Source organism: Gymnoscopelus microlampas, assembly GCF_963454915.1.
Source record: "Gymnoscopelus microlampas genome assembly, chromosome: 7".
NCBI classification, from domain to species: domain Eukaryota; kingdom Metazoa; phylum Chordata; class Actinopteri; order Myctophiformes; family Myctophidae; genus Gymnoscopelus; species Gymnoscopelus microlampas.
In genome coordinates this window covers 19,956,169-19,974,156 of record NC_139944.1, presented here as the reverse complement: position 1 = coordinate 19,974,156, position 17,988 = coordinate 19,956,169, and the positions used below count along the sequence as shown (strand labels likewise).

General features: G+C 43.7%; 1 protein-coding gene across 2 annotated transcripts in view; it reads left to right on the top strand.

The window, feature by feature from the left end:
• Positions 1-1,062: 1,062 nt before the first annotated feature.
• Positions 1,063-17,988, top strand: part of cacna2d2a (calcium channel, voltage-dependent, alpha 2/delta subunit 2a) — a 278,517-nt gene continuing 261,591 nt past the window's right edge. For both annotated transcript variants that reach the window (XM_084061443.1, XM_084061442.1), the window contains exons 1-2: positions 1,063-1,487; positions 13,662-13,743. In XM_084061443.1, coding sequence (XP_083917569.1) covers positions 1,360-1,487; positions 13,662-13,743 — 210 coding nt within the window. In that variant the 5' untranslated portion in view covers positions 1,063-1,359. The remainder of the gene's footprint in view (positions 1,488-13,661; positions 13,744-17,988) is intronic.

Sequence of the window (17,988 nt, the reverse complement as noted above, 5' to 3'; positions counted from 1 at the left end):
TGCATAATACCAACTTTTGATGTTGAATACTTCTGTGGAAAATTCAATAAACAAAAAATAAATAAAGTAAATAATCCCATCCCTATAGATTATAGTTGATGTATAGCTTGTAGATCTGCTACTTTCAGCGAAGAGATTTGGTGTACCTACAGGGAAAAAAGCCAGGGACCACCAAGTATAGAGCCCAGGGGGACCCCGGTCAATGAAGTAAATGGGGTTTAAGTGGTTATTCTCTATCTCAAGAGTCATTAATTAATGTATTATCTCACTGCAATATAATTGAATTGTTGGACCACTTGAATAGATGCTCTATAATAAACAGCGCTGTCAAGGTGATTTTTAATACAGTTTAGTTACCCCACACAGGGTGTTATTACAAAAATAAATGAAAATAGGGACGCCAGCCAGGTTTAAGTCCAGTCTGTCTGTCCGTTTGTCGTGACCCAGAGAGGACAGCATGGAGTACTGCTATATACGGGGACAGGAGGACAGAGGACACAAGGACAGAGGACACTCAGGACAGCATGGAGTACGGGGAAAGACAGGAGGACAGAGGACACGAGGAGGAAGCTGGCCTGACGCGCGCCCCTGTCTGTTGCGCAGGAATATTTGAAGGAAGCACCGCTGTGTGTCGTCTTTCTTGTGCTCAACGCTGAACGTCCGTTTGTTACATTGGAGATAGAGAGAGAGAGAGAGAGAGAGAGAGAGAGAGAGAGAGAGAGAGAGAGAGAGAGAGAGAGAGAGAGAGAGAGAGAGAGAGAGAGAGAGAGAGAGAGAGAGAGAGAGAGAGAGAGAGAGAGAGAGAGAGAGAGAGAGAGAGAGAGAGAGAGAGAGAGAGAGAGAGAGAGAGAGAGAGAGAGAGAGAACAGAAGCAAACGTGTGACTAATAAGGAGGCGGAGAGGGGGGGGAGGGAGAGAGAGAGAGAGAGAGAGAGAGCGAGCGAGAGAGAGAGAGGCGGAGAGGGAGAGAAAACGGAGCAAACGCGTGTGACTGAGGAGGAGAGGAGAGGGAGAGAGGAGAGCGAGTCAGTGCGCCAATAAGGTAGAGCATCAGCAGCAGGAACCAGCGGGCAGCCGCGTCAGTGTCAGTGCATCTGTGTCTGTGTCTCTGAGCTGCCAATCCTCTGAGTCCAGCACGCTGTAGATTGAGATTTCACTGCTCAAGTCTCTTAGGAAGGGAAGGAGGACGGAGCCTCTTCAACCAGCCAGCAGCAGCAACAACCAACCCCACACACTTTCCCTCTGGAGCAGCTCGCCTGTTTATTCTTAGCTCAGCCCCTGTAAAGAAGACGAGACCGTTCTTCCGGTCCGCTCTCCAGTCTATTTATTCCCTAGTTTTCTTTGAATATTTAATGGAAAATGGCGATCTGCGGCGCCCAGACCTGCTACGGTGTCTTCTGTCTCTTCTTCTCGATCCAAACTATCCTGATCATATGCGTGTCCACGCCGCCGACCACCGGGATCCAAAGCTTCCCCCAGCACTACACGTGAGTATAACCCACGACTATTTGAAGAGAAGGTGGGGGGGACGGGGGAACTAGGACAGGTGGGCCAGACGATCCGAAACACCGCTGTTTGTATCAGCGCGATGCTGCTGCTGACTGTCCCGAATTACACGACCACGAGTCCGTCTCTGATCTCCGTTTTGACATCTATTCTCTCTGGTTTATGTTGTCGTCGGTGAGGTTTTATAACTGTGCCTCGTTTCTAGCTGATTTGACACTATAGTCAGTATGGAATTAGTCTACACACGCACCGGTAGGTGCGTGTGTAGCCTAATTCCATACTGACTACTGCTATTAGTGAAATAATCCCGCCAGACAACCGTTATTGTCGTGAACATTTCAAATAACGCACTGGTCGTTGTTTTATTGTGATGTCTCGATATGACATGGTTAAGTAGACCGTGCTAACGTCAACAGCATCCCGTTTACGCGTGATGGATGGCTCAGCCTCCAGGACAAAAATAATGAGGCTATTCTCAAAGTCTTAAACTGGCCGTTATTCCAACTGCACCATCAAAATAACAGTTTATATAGCTTTAGTTATGGTATAGCTTATTTATATGACTGGCCGTTATTACACTTTCCACAATAGCCTATACTAAAATATGACCATATTCATAGTTAAAAGAAGAGGAGCCAAAATGGACCGTTATCCAGTGCACTTATGATATGAAGGAAATCAAACTCTTGCCTGATTATTCTCTCACCTCTTCTTTGATGTCTTATTGGAATGTTCATCTGTACACACGATAAGTGGCATTTGAAAGATGAAAACAACTGCCAAATGTAAAAATGCTCACCTAAACCAACTTAAATTATTGCCAACTCTCTCTCTCTAAAAGTTAAGCACCGAGACTGAAGTGGCAGAAGTTCATGCAAGGTTCACAGATTTATTGATATATCAATACTTTTCACCATATCTTTTTTACATTGAAAATGTATAAGCGTAGCAAATCTTTCTTTTTATAGGCAAGAATTATATTTTTGAAAATTAATGTTCTAATATTTTGTAGCTCAGATTATAGGCTACTATTCATTTATATAGCCTTATTTATAAGCACTTCATTATATTTGTAACTTATGAATCTAAATGCAAGTGTCAGGCCTACGATATTCTCTCTCTAACTCTAAGCTATTCAAATATCAAGTATTAAGCTGTTTTAGGCTATAACCTTCATCCATGAGCTGACGTGATGAAGGTGACTCAGAAATGACAGGGACGTGAATTCTCTGCACTCCAATATAAAAAGAATCCTAATTGAATTGCTTTATTTAGGTTGACCAATTTCAAATGCTTTATTTCATGTGAATATATCTTTAAAAATGTCATGTAGGCTATTTTATTATTATTCCTTATGCAGACTGTAATTTAACCAACTTTATAATAATTTAGCCATAATAAATCATTGTTTGTGTGAAATGATTCTGTCTTTGTACCTCTGCAAGCATTTTTGAGTAATCTTTCAATAGTAGTAATTATAGGTTTCTTTAAGGAATTGTAATATATTACTTTCACCAGGGTTCGTTAACAGATTACTGTAATCCCAAATCCCTTTACCCATCACTCCCTGAGCCTGCCAATATTCCTATGTAGACTATTTGAAAAGATTTGAATAGGATATGTAGGCTATAATCCACTATCTACGTTATATTGAGATATCTCCTGGGCTTCAAAAACTGGGTTTGTGTCACCCATATCAGTGTGCTATTTGTCAGAATTTGACAGTTACCTAATTAATGTGTACAGAGAGCTGATGTGCCCATCCTTGAGGGCATGGAAGCCTAACACACAGGATGATGTGTGTGTGTGCGCTAGGAGCCCACATGTCTAGGGGAAACACTAAGTATGCTCTCAAATGAATTGTGACTGCAAAGCTGCAATATGTGGCATCTTTCTGGGCAGGTAGTTAGGCCCTATTTTGTATGTTGGGGCAGAGGGGACCAAAGAGCCATTTAGGCCTTTGTCATTCACTTAGTTTTGGTGCTGCAATTAACTGTTAGATTCTCAACATGTGTTTGAGCACGTGTGCTGTGAGGATGCTGAGAAGACAATGAGATGCTGTGGGAAGCATTTCCTGTTTATCTCTTTCCTCTACTACAATATCTTCAGGCCCTCTATAGGCCTTACTATTATCCACACCTGTGTGTGTGTGTGTGTGTGTGTGTGTGTGTGTGTGTGTGTGTGTGTGTGTGTGTGTGTGTGTGTGTGTGTGTGTGTGTGTGTGTGTGTGTGTGTGTGTGTGTGTGTGTGTGTGTGTGTGTGTGTGTGTGTGTGTGTTTGTGGGTGGGTGCGCAGGCGCTCAATAGGGGTGGGGTGAAACCTCAAAAGGATTTGGGCAGGCTCTCAACTATGATCGGGCATGTCCTCAAAAGGGGAGGGGCAGGCCCTCAAAAGGGGTGGGGCAGGCATCCCCTCAAAATGCCTTAATTAAAAGTGTGTGAGTGTGCAACGCCTGCGTTGTCTACGCTACTGTATGGCAGCGAGACGTGGACTACCTATGCCAGCAGGAGAGAAGACTCAACTCCTTTAATCTGAGAAGCCTCCGCCGCATCCTGGGCACATCCTGGCAAGACAAAGTGTGCAACACTGATGTTTTGACACGTGCTGGCCTCCCCAGCATGTACACACAGCTCAGACAGCGCAGGCTGGGCCATGTGCATCGTATGGACGACGGTTGCATTTCTAAAGACCTCCTATGGAGAACTGGCACGTGGGAGGAGAACAGGTCGTGCGCTACAGAGATGTCTGTAAGAGAGACATGAAGGCCCTTTAAATCAACATCAAATCCTTGGAAGCTCTTTCATCTGACTACATGAGGTGGATAAGCACCTTATACCAACACCTCATGACGGGGGGAAAAACTGTCAGACGAGAGGGCCCGCAGAAAAGAGCACAACAACGCACAACGCAGACAGACCAACAACCATACATATGCGATCTCTTTGACCAAGCCACTCCGGCATAGGGCTCTACAGTCATAAGAGACCCTGCTCCAGACCAGACCCATAGGATGTGCGAACCATGGTCAACCCTGACCGACGGAGGCCTATGATTGTTAATGATATAACAAAATTAATAAAAAACACTGAAATGTTAAATGTTGTGGGCCCTCTCAGGTATAGAATAGTAAAAATGTATTGGCATCAATAAGGTGCAAATTCTGGATTTCAAAAAAGAAAACAAAGCAAGGAAATGGAAATTAATAAAATAAATATAGGAAAACAAATGATGACTCGGTTGTTTCCAAAGAAAGGTGATTCAACCTTTGCTAATGGATTTAGCCGTAGCTGAGTGGGTAGAGAGGCCGTCTGGGGATTGGAAAATTGCCAGTTTGCCCCCTGTCTTTGTGTCGAAACTGTCCCTGAGCAACCCACTTACAGGGCTCTAGACTAACTTTTTACATTGGTTGTACTGGTGCGCCTAACTTTTTTGAGGTGTACATGTACATCATTCATTATTCTGTACATAATTAATACATAATCCAAGCAGAGGAAGACAATGAAGGCAGAGAGAGATCAAACGGTGGAAGTTGAAGAAGGAAGAATGCCATGTGGAGTTAAGGTAGGAGTTAAGACAGGCACTGGGTGGCAGTGAAGAGTTGCCGGATGACCGGGCAACTACTGTATAATTGGTATGGGAAACGGCTAAGTAAGTACTTAGGGGTGTCTTCGGGACAGTTAAAGGAAGACGAGGAGACCTGGTGGTGTAATGAGGGAGTACAGGAAAGCCAGATAGTCAAAGAAAGTAGGCAGGAGTTCAAGGAGATGCGGGGTAAGGCGAAGAGAGAGGTGGCAAAAGCTAAGGAAAAGGAGTGTGAGGAGTTCTATGAGAGGTTGGACACCAAGGAAAGATAAAAGGACCTGTACCAATTGGCTTAGTCTGGGAGGGTTAGCGTCGGAGCTTGGACAGCAGGGGCGCGGCCACTGCGTTGTGATTAAAATCAACAGCCAATGTAGAAAAGGGGGCGGGATCCACATGCAGTGGGTGTTGCATCTAAATAGGATCGACGGGAAGCAATTTCCCCTTGAGAAATTTCGGCCGCCATTGTTGTGTACTGCTGTTTGCCTCTCGTCGGACTTTTTAGACGAGTTGCACAGCTCTCAGACCGGTAAGAGGCGTGTCCGCTCAGATTCAGAGCGTAAGGTACATCCCGCCCACAAATACCAGGGCTCTGGCCCAGAAGTTCCTCGCCAGAGCTGGCGAAAACTTCTGGGAACTCAGATTACAATTGGCTAGACAGAAGGACCGAGGTGGGAAGGAAAATTAAAACATGTCGGAAGGTCCACATAGGAAGGTAGTCCGCATAAGGAACAAATCCACATGAGGGAAGGTAATCCAAAATCAGGAAAAGTAGTCCATCAAAAAGTAAAGTGTTCAGTGTGGCAGGCCAGCCTGGCGACAGGCGGTGTTCAGGCCTTGTTCAACAGTCTGATGGTAGCCGGGTGGAATCTCTGCAGAAATCTGATGGTCTGGCTCTTGATGCTGTGGTATAGCTGGCTGTGGTTGTCATCATGGTGGCGTGAACAGATTGTGGCTGGGGTGGTGAATGTCCTTGATGATACGTTGAGTTTTGACCACGTACCGCTTCTCGTACAGTTTCTGAAGGGACTCTCTCTGGGCTTTCCGTTCGCGGGCGGTGCAGTTCCAACTTCCCATACCAGGCGGTGACAGAGCCTGATAGAATGCTTTCAATGGAACTGTTGTACAGTCTGGGGATGAGTGAGCCCAGTCCAAAGTTCTTCAGGCAACGGAACATGTATAGTACAGTAGCTGTAGCTTCTGAGCGCTTTTTAAGTGTGTGCCCCACTTGAGCTCCTCGTCGATGTGTTTCTCCACAGCTTTCTGGAGTCCACGATCAGCTCATCTTGTTGACGTTGAGGGCGAGGTTCTTTTGACACCAGAGTGCCAGTGATCTGACCTCGTCCCCATAGGCCGACATTGTTGACTATCTAGCCACTCTTGTGTCGTCAGCATACTTGATATTGACTTTGGAGCTGTGTGTGGCTATGCAGTCATGTGTGTACAGGGAGTACAGGAGAGGGCTCAACATGCATCCCTGAGGGGCTCCTGTGTTCAGGGTCAGGGGGTCAGATGTGATGTTGCCCATTCTCACCATCTGTCGGCGGTTCATCAGGAAGTCTAATCCAGTCGCACATGCTTGGGTGCAGCTCGAAGTCTCTGAACTTACTGGGACTATAGAGTTGAATGTAAAGCTTTTAGTCCACGAAACAACATACGCATAGTACTTGTGCAAGAGGATGGTGTGCCATGGCAATTGCATCGTTGCAAATTGACGGTATACAAATTGCCACGGGTCCTGCAAGGCAGGTAGCATGGAGCAAATGTAATCTCTTACTAGTATTTGTTGGCTGTTGGGGTGACATGTCTCCAGTAATTCAAGCATGTCACCTTGGAGTGCTTGAGGATGGACAGAATGGTGGACATTTTGAAGCCTGCGGGGACCCCAGCCCGGGAGATGTTGAAAATGTCCACAAAAACTCCCGCCAGTTGGTCCGCACCTGCCTTTAGGACTTGGCCTGGCATCCTGTCAGGGCCTGCAGCCTTTGCAGATCTTCACACATTTGAAGGCTGTGCACACTTTGGCCTCCGAGATGGTTAATGGGCTGGTCTTCCCAGGTGGTGCTGCCGCTGGCTGGTTGATGTGGGTGGAATTGGTCTGTACTGTAATAAATATTCAGGTCGCCGGGGAGGGAGAGGGAGGCAGATTTTCTGCACTTCTGTTTTCTCTGTGCAGTTTGTCATTGTCTGTAGTGCCAACCATGTAGTCCTGATATTGCAGTAGTTGAACTGATTTTTTTATTTTTCCTTGAACTTTGTCCTGATGATGCTCTAGAGGGCCTCACGTTCCTCACGTTTGGGAAGCAACCAGAGAACTAGCCAACTACAGCGCATCTGTCCTTCTAGGTTTTGGGATGAAGACATTCGACTTCACAGAATTTGAAGCTACAACCAAAGTCGGATAATACTTTTTTGTTTGTGACCATACTAGGTAGAACTTTATTGATCCCCATGGGGAAATTCAGGTGTCATCAAAGCTCACTGTAAGCATGTGCAGAGAAAGAAGATTAATACAAATATAATGTAATACAAATAAAAATGGGTACTGGTAGACTTAAAGTCTTGACAAGCCATAGGCATGTGGAATGATGCATAATTAATTTATAAACTATTAATCAATATTAATCTAATATAGGCATATAATGTACAGTCTATCGCCACCAGTAATTTAAACATACATATTTTGTCAATGAGTGGATATTATGTACAGAACAGATTATTGATAGTGAATATGAGACGGATATGCACAGTGTCAGCCAGCCCACATGGTGTGTATATGGATAATATACTGTATGTGCAGTCAGTCAACAGAAACAGTGTATCATGATGAGCTATCATCTCTCAGCAAGCATCTATCAGCAGTAAAACATTTACATCAGTTAACCTAGGCAGGCAACAGTCCTGGTGCTTTAGTGTACATCCCAGTATAGTCCATGTGCAATAGGGTCATTAATCTAGTAATGAATCCAAGAACAGAACAGAATGCATGGGGGTTTGGTTATGTAGCCTGATGGCTAGCACAAGGGACTGAAGTTACTCAGTCTTGTGACAGGGGACGATGGGTCTGTGGCTGAAGATGCTCCTCCTCATCGCCGCTAGCTCATCGCAGAGGATTGTTGAGTTTGATTCCAACTACAAAGCTAGTAGGTGTCCACCATCTCCACCTCGTCCCCACTGAGGGCGATGTGAGTTGGGAGACTCTTCTTGCTCCGCCAGTAGTCCACCACCAGCTCCATGTTGAGCTGAAGGTGGTTGTTCTTGCACCACCCTACGAAGCTGTCCACCAGGGACGACTCCTCGCTGTCATCCGTAATGCAGCTGATAATGGAGGAGTCTTCGGAGAACTTCTGTAGGTGGCACGTTCTCGAGTTTAAGTGGAGGTTGTGTGACCTAATGTGCCACTGTGTTGGCTATTGTGTGTACTGTGAATGAACAGCCAGTGGATTTGGCCAGTGGGTTTGTTATTTGCACAGAAAAAGAAATAGAAACTTGTTCAAATGGCTCTTCATACGTATATCTTTATGGCTGTTAACCACATGAACCCTAGCAAAATCTATGCTCATCATTTTATTTTGTTTTATCCTTCTTTTTCTTTGTTTATTGACTCTTACTCACCTGTTTGCTACTGTTGCTGCTAACATTTAGCTGCTTGTGGCTGTATGAGCGATTAACAAATAAACCCCTCTTGATTCTTGAATATTGATGACACCTGAGATCAATAGCGTTTAATCTATATCTTAATTATTTTCAAAGTTTTTGAAAGGTGTTTGAGTCATTAATCAGGATGGACAACATACAGTATGTGTGTACAGGGCCCAAAATTCTTTGCTACTCCTGTGTGTGTGTGTGCGTGCGTGCGTGTGTGAGTGTGTGCCTGCATGTATGCCTGCATTTAAGTCTGTTTACATGTGTATGCATGTCTGTCTGGATGTGTGTCCATGAGTATATATTGTGTGTTTGTAATCATACTTGTAGGCGTGTGGGTGGTTTGTGGGTGTTATTAGCCTATTTTCTGAAATAGCTGTAGTCTCCCATTTGTTGAAATTTGTGACATAAATCGTGAGGAGAAAACTTCTTGCTATCAGTGGAATCTAAATGAACTGGATACACAATCTTCCCAAGGTAAATTATCCCCACTTACAGTAGTTGGAATGAGAGTCAGTGCAATTTCCCCGCACATTTTGCCATTTTACACACATACAGTAGGAAAATAGTCCCAACTTTGGCCCTGATGGATTTTTTCAGTGTTCCGCATGGATTATGGTGATCCATTGCAGCAGGCAGCAGCGTAATGTGATGATGACTGACTGACCTACAGGTCTTGTATTCAAACTCACTTCACTGCGTTCTCCACTCTCCCATTATTCTTCAAGTGCCTGGAAAAACAGCCAGGCAACAAATATAAAAGTTTTGCTATCGAAAAGACATAACATCAGACAGCATCGCTATTCTCCTTTAATGTTTTGTAGAATGAGAATCTTCTGTGAAAGTTTTCTTTTCACTGAAACGGGGTCAGAGTGAAGGGTGATTTATACTTGGATAGTTGTGCAGCTGAGTCGCACACTGGAAATAGCAGATCTGCAAGTTCACAACTTGTAGATCTGCTATTTCCAGTGTGGTGACACAGCATGCAACCAAGTATAAAGCCCCTTGCACACAGTCTGTTTATTTTTTTATATATATAATGTCTGACATCATAGACGACTGACGTCATAGATGACTGTCACAGGCTGGTCACATGATGAAGTCAGAGACTCACATTGGAGCCAAGTCCAAGATCCACATTGGAGGGATACCGTTTTCTAGTTACAGAATCTGCTTAATTCACACTCACTTGCTCTATACGTGGGATTTTGAGATCTGTCTCTCCATACATTAAGAGTGAATGATGTTGTTACTTCCGGTTCCTTGTCCACGGAGCACAGGAGCAACTGATAAAGACAATTCTGGATATTATATATGAATATTTGGATTGTCAAGAACTTGCAGTTAGGCCTTTCATCACATATACAGTACACTGTCGCTTATGAACTTCCCTTATAAGCCTCAGTGCATGCCTTAGGAATGAGTAAAGAATTACACTAGATCTCAACCACTTAAACCCTGTATACTTCGTTGCCTGTACTTGACTCCCCTCCATTTTTCCCTCTACACCAAATATCTTTGCTGAAAATTTCTGATCGAAAGCTGATCTACAAACTTGTGAGCTTGTGAGCTAATTTTGCAGAATCTTTGCCTACAGTATTTTTACCATATGTTCACCTATCATTATGACCAGAATAGGGACACGGAGGTTAAGGAATTAGCTGGCTTACAGAACATTAAAAGTGCGTACATTGTGCACACCTTGTATTATACCCTGTGCACATACCTACACTATTATGTGTGTGTGTGTGTGTGTATACATGTACTGTAGTTACATACTGTACTGAACACACTCACACACAAAATAGTGTAGGTATTTACACCCCACATATACTAATATGTGGTTTGTATGTGGATGTGTGGGCATTTACTGTACACTGCTCACGTTGTGTGCAATGTCTGCCTGGCTCGGGGACAGAGGTATTGTCACTTTCTGTTAGCGTCACTGCGGTTCTGCTTCACTCTGGTCTCACTGTAAGCCAGTTTTCACTTCATTGCTTGGTGACCTTTTCATCTTGAGCGGGCGCTCTTCAAGAGGCCTGCCTGGCGCAATCCTTTTAGAGGCCTCTCTTCCTTACTTTTAATCCTCTCGCTATAAACACAAGCCTGCCGCACATGCTAACACTTCCGCGGCCGCGCTGCTTCTCGTCTGGCTCATGTCGCAGCCTGGATGAAACTCGTCTTTTAACTAAATGCTTTGGCGATGTTGCCTGCACTGTCTGTCTCTTCTCTGCAGACTTGTACAATTGAATAAATCTGTCTTCCCTTTTGTCTCCCCAACAAATCTTGACATTTAGAAGCTGACATTTCTGCCTGTCATCATATTAAAAAGACAAGCGCCTGTGTTGGGTTCGTGCTGTTGATGTCAGTGATTAGCTATCGGTCGGCTGCTAGAAGAGAAAGCCTGTCGTGGAGTCGGTGTCTCGCTAAAAACAACATGACAGAAATTGTTTGGCGCCGTCGGGTGAAAACCGTGTATTTACAAAACCGTTACCAGCTACTTAAAAGAAGCTGCGTTCCAACGGATCTAATGTTGTTATTATTCAGTCACAAGCTCTTGTTAATACTAGCAAATCAAAAATGGCAAAAATAGCAGATCTACGAGCTTGTAGATCGGCTATTTAAAAAAACAACATTTGAAATATGGAGATACAAGGTTTCTGCCCGACAGCCACGATTTGTTCATCGGCTTGTTGTCTGTCACTTCTTGCCGGGCTGCTGTAGTCAGTCAGAGCTGAACCGTGGCAGTGCATTCAGAGGGTGGATCCAGTTCAGCAGCTTGGCCCCCATGCTGCTGATTTTAAAAGGATCTGGTGAGCATCTTGATCCATTAAATGATTTGTTGCTCCGTGGGAGATGTACTGCGATGAGATCCAGTCCTTTGATCTCTTAATTCCAAACTTGGCTCCGTTTACAGAGCACGCCGCTCCTGCTTATGGTGCATTTCTGTCAGACCTGAGCTGTTTTATAACCCAGTCCTTTAAATGTTGGCCACTGGTTCTGGCCAAGGCAAGGCCGAACAGGGCCAAAACCACACAGTAAAACTCCTGAGTGTTCATTTAAAGCTACAATGCGGGACTTGTTTTAACCAGCATGTCTATTCTTGGGGCGACATTAGTTTTGGTATAGAATGTAGATCGGCCATTTTTGGCGTCGAGATTTGGTGTAGATGGAAAAAAATGGTACAGTTGTAACTCAAGTCCAGTTCTCTAATACTAGAAAAAACAAAACAAAAAAACAAAAAAAACAAACAAACGTGAACAGCGAAAAAAGCCGATGTACAAGCTCACAACACATCACAAGCGAGTAGACCTGCTATTTTTGCTGTTTACTATAGCATTTTCAAAACAGGGGCACCAAAAGTGGTTCAAAGTGGTCAAACTGGCACAACAATGAATAAATGAATTATGTGAATTCTATAATTATATTAAATGATATATTTTCATATAATTATGTGAAATTAAATTAAATTGTGCATAATATCGGGCAGAAACCTTGTATGTCCAAACCATTCCATTTGGAATATTTTAAAAATATTTTAAAATAGCGAAAATAGCCGATCTACAAGCTCACAACACGTCTCATTGCGACGCGTTGTGAACTTGTAGATATGTTATTATTTTTTTTAAATATGAGGTTTCTGCCCAACAGCGACGATATGTAAAAATTAAAAAGTTTACTGTAGATAAATGCAGTACTATATGTGATGGGTGAAGAAGGGACTGATGATGACTGACCTTACCAGTGATATAGACTCTGCTTACCTGGAAGGCACTTCAGCAAAGTAGACAAGAACAGGGAGACAGATATATTTAGAAACAGTAGATACTGGTAGACTGCTACGGGGTCAAGTCACCTATATTTATAGCTCTTTTCGACTGCAGGAACTAAGCAAACCGTACTGTGCTGTGAAATGTATTTCACAGGGTCTAGATTGGTTTCCAGAATGCTACAGCTCTGTTTCAGATAACGTTCTCTTCTCACAACCTAATTTGGGCCCTTATGCTCAGGAGGTGCTACTAACTCTTGAGGTTTGGGAAGTGGGAACCCAGAACTTAGAAGTTCTACTTTAAAAATCTTTCTAAAATAGCGAAAATAGACGATCTACAAGCTTACAACGCTTACACCCCTTCGGGCGTGGTTCGGGTTATAATGTAAACGTAAAAAAAAATGATCACATAATTTCATGAGTTGTGGAACGTTTCAGGTTATGGAAGGTTCTGGGTTACCCCTTGTAGTCGAAAAGAGACATTATATAGTATATAAAAACAACAAAGACGTTGACCCAAAGTGCTCTCCAATGGAGAACCAAACGACAACATTTAGAGTCTATATGTTGTTGTTTTGTTCTCCATATGACTATAAACTATAGTCTATATTATAGACTGCATCTCATAGTCCACAAAAGCACAAAAGGGGCGGCCGGTGCCTTAGCAGTTATCAGAAGGTCACAGGTTCGCCCTGTCTACTGTATGATAGCCTGAGTACCAGACTGATTCCAATCCATGAAGCCCAGATCAATTAAAAACATATAAACAGACGCATGAGGAATACCTTGTCACTCTGTGTGATCCCTGTTAAGGCCATAATTAACACATTCTATGTATGTAATGTAATCCCTAACAGCTCTTCCTGAGCGCTTATTGTGACCACCTGAGCAACCAACAGCTGGGCAAAGCTGAAACTGAATTTCTCGACCTCTCTAGATGCACGTAACAAACACACGACAGAAATGCACTCGCAAAAGACCTGTGCAAATACCAAACACATGCCGCACATGCCGCACATCCAAGTATAAGACACACGCACACACGTGCACACACACAGACACGCGCACACACACGCACACACACAGAGAGAGAGAGACCTGCTGAGATGGAAATCTTGGGTGATGTGTAGAAGTAAGATGCCTTTTTTAATGTCTTTTCCAGAATGATGCACTGGGCCGGACGCATTGAGAAAGAGCTGGAGAAGGTTCTGCAACACGTCACCGGAACGCAGCAGATGAGAGCGGTATGTCCAGCACTCTACTATGTGATGTCTACTCGCTTCCTTAATGTTTACATTGTGGATCTGTGAGATTTCAAACGGGCTGCATTATGTAAGGCAGATCCACACATCTCTGCGTGTGTGTGTGTACAGTATCGTATACATTACGTGTGTTTATATCATGGTAGAACAGATGGTTGGAACAGAATCTGACTGATAATGTTTGGCTGCGTTTTGTCTCAGTGTGTTGCGCATGTTCACTGTGCTTCCAGGGCTTGTAATGGACCCTGGGATATAAATGTTTCATTGTTGTTGTATGGGTGAGTGTGTCAGTGGTCCAGAATGGTGCCTGGAGCTGTCTCAGTGATAGCAGTAGCCGTGGTAGCCATTGTCGGTGCAGAGTCAAATCCTCAAGATCATAGTCATCCCGACCACGGACTGTTTCACATGCTGCCACATAGCAAGTGGCTCTGCAGCCCAAAGGCCACTGGCAATAGGCTGTGCAATTACCTAATTCTCCCAGACAATCAGGCTTATGAATGATCAAACCAGGGGAAAACCAACCTCTGGGGGCACCACCTCCTTTTTTTGTATAGAAATAGGAACTCGGTTTGGCATCTCCCCTTTCTTAGCTGACAGATTCTGCTGAGAGATTAGGGGAAAACTAAAGAAATGTTGGAAACGTCAACCCCCCCACGCAATTTGTTCACTATTTAACTTGTTATATATATATGTTTGCTGTTACTGCTGCTACAATGTCTGAGGAACCACAACAAAATAGCGTTACTCTTATGTACCCATACACAAGATGTAACAGTAAAGAAACATTGAACCTTGAACCTTTAATCAGTGTTAAAGTCTGGGAGTGTTAAAATGGACCAAATGTCAGGTCCATTTGTACACTCCCAGAGTTCCATTAATTGGTCATTACTGCTGTTGTGACATTGATGGAAAGTGTAGTGGAGCTGGTAGGTGGACAGGGGGGCTACAGCTGGTTAAAGGGTTAATGATTGGTGGTTGGTGGAAGGATAGTCTCTGTAGTTTAAAATGCTCCCGCCTAACGGCCTGCACATCGGAAGTGCTGATTGTCTAGAAATTTAAGTGGATGTCTGCACTTCTGCACTTGTTTCCTGTCGCAACTTTTGTGAGGCGGAGTTATTGACGCTTTGGCATTTGAAGATTGTGGAAAAGTTGACTGGCTTGAGAGACTGGTGGTTAGAGGCTGGTGGAGAGAGGCTGGTGGAGAGAGGCTGGTGGCGAGAGGCTGGTGGAGATAGGCTGGTGGCGAGGGGCTGGTGGAGAGGGGCTGGTGGAGAGGGGCTGGTTGTGCGAGGCTGGTTGTGAGAGGCTGGTGGCGAGGGGCTGGTGGAGAGGGGCTGGTGGAGAGGGGCTGGTTGTGCGAGGCTGGTTGTGAGAGGCTGGTGGCGAGAGGCTGCTCATGCTTGTTGGTTTCCATCGGCCATGTTTCCGGATGGATATTTGAAACTGTCTATCCGTCTGAATGATCTCAATACAAAATGACGAACATAGAGTAAAAACAATCCCGCGAAATCCCCCCCCACCCCCACGTCCCAAAATACTACGTCTTTTCTGCCTGTCCATATGGCGGCGTGTATGTGTGCGTGTTGGTCTGACTGCACGCGCAGTAGAGAGCGGGCGTGAAAGAACATTTATCACGGCCCCAAACAGGAGTCGTCACAGGGTGTGCTAAATGGCCCAGCATGCCTAGAAAAGCCATTTTCTAAATGGATGCCTCTCTCTATACGTGTGTGTCTGATAGAAATCTTCCCAGGGCTATGCCGGCTGGTAACAAGATTGCCTCCCTCTGCGCCCCCTTCCTCTTCATGCACAGTTTATTCTCGTTGGTGGAAAGAAAGACACAAAGAAAGAAAGAAAAGTCTGCTAATTATTGACTTTGTCTTACACCGAGAGAGGGGAGAGAGATGTAGGATGTAGGAGTTAAACTGCATTTAAGCCCTATTGCATCGTTCATGGTATGATTCGTGTGTCGTGGACACACGTACAAGTTACGGGCTTGAAAGTGGTTTAGTTTGTTTGTGGTTTTATAAATATTGAACCAATGAAAAGTATTAGAAGAGTTTGTCACCAAATAATAACTACATTGGAGCCATTGGAACACACACACACACACACACACACACACACACACACACACACACACACACACACACACACACACACACACACACACACACACACACACACACACACACACACACACACAGAGAACACAGTTCATGTTTTCCATTTCCTAAAAAGTAACAGTTTTGGACATACAAGGTTTCCACCCGCCCTGTCACAATATGTCTTTTGTTATTTTTTGGTTGTTTTACTTGTCTGCAATGCAGATTCAACTTGTTAGTGCTGCCTGCTGTGGCTGTGTTTTGGAATTCTTCCCGCGTCCCGCAAGATAAATCAAAAAACACTCAAGTCATTCAGATATCTGAAACGATATTTCAAACAATATTTTGCACGAGCCTGAGGTGAGATGCATTATGTTGCGAGACAGCGGGAGAAGAATGGAGGTTGTGTGATTTATCAGAAGAGCTGCAAGTTTAGAAAAAGGAAGTACGTACGTGGCACGAATGAGGGCGGGCACACGCAGGAAAATAAAGGTGCCAACTGGAAGTGAAACTGGTTCTTCAGAGTGATGCCACAGAAGAACCATTTTTGGTTCCAGAAAGAACCTTTCAGGCCAAGGTTCTTTAACAAACCATTAAATGTAATGTTTCTATAAAAGAACCCATATATACTTCATCGACTGGTGTCTCCCAGGCTGGTCTATACTTAGTCAGCTCCTTTTTCCCTCCACACCAAATCTCTTTTGGTTTTCAATTTTCGTTGCAACACATTGTGAGTTTATAGACTGGCTATTATCGTTAAATGTTTGCCTATTAAGAAAGAAAAGAAAGCCAAAATCGGGATGCTAGTATTTAAGTGGTTAAAAGTGCCTCAAAGAATCATCAAAAACCCAAAAGAATAATTTCTGGTCCTTATTGTCTTTTAAAGAATCATTATTTTTCTGTGTGACGAGAAGAGCGAGTGGGTGGAGGCGTTCTTTTTCTCCTTTCGGCGGAGGAGAAGGGGAGGCTGGAGCGAGGGGAGAGGACGCATGAAGGATGGCTTGACAGCTGAGATGGATGAAGTGTTTTTCCCCGTGTGCGTATATTTAGAGTGGAAAGTATGCGAGATGAATGAGAAAATATGGAGAGAAACAAAAAAATTGGGTTAAACAGATGTTGTCATCGTTTCTGTGTCCTCAGGCTCTTTCAGACCCTTTCTGATAGCAGTGCGGTGGATTTCTGACCCTCACGCTGTGAGGTTGAGTTTAGTTGATGAAATGCAAATCATTCTAATAAATGGAAATGATGCACCATCATGTTGACATTTTGGCCAATATATAAGAAACAATTGTTTCCATGGTTGACTGGGGACTATATTGATCTTATGTTGATATCGTTATGAGACTAGATATCATGTTTGATTTTCTGTTATTGTTATATCGGGTTCAAACTATTTCATACACTTTTTGTGTGAGATCTGCTATTTTTTATTATTTTAAAGAAGAAATTTATTGTGATATATGATTTGTGTCCATATCGCCCAGTCCTACCATGGTCATGTCAACCGATCACGATATTGCAATACCAGTATCCACCAGTAGGGTTTACCTTACGTATACACCTGTTAAACTTAAGCTGTGATGCAGATTGAAAAAATAAAAACACTGGCCTATACTGAACACTACACTCTGTTTCCATGGATTTAAACTTACAAGTGCGGTATCTCAAATATAATTGCAATATGCTTTTACCATCATTCTCTCTACAATATAGTGTTCCTCTACACTTTCTTGATCTGTGGAGAGAAGCACTATATTTGGGGATGTTGGATGTATGGTGCTGCCCTAAGAAACTAGCGTAGAAATTGTTTGCACATGGTATGCAAAGGATCCTGGAGTGTTTTGTGCTCAATCATTGTCTTAAGGAAGAGCCACTTAGGCTCAAAACGTCTGTATGGTGGAGAACACATTTTAAACCTTTAGAAACGCACACAGACCTTATTCTAGACAGCTCGTTGTCTCCTACAGTGATTCAGTCATATGGCAGCAAATGCATTGTGCTCCCATATGACCTTCACTTGATGTCATCTGATGAATCCCAATCCCTTTATTGTCACTGTATCCAATGAAATGAATAGAGCCACAATAGTGCCAATTGGTACAATTTCAACACGATAAAACAAACA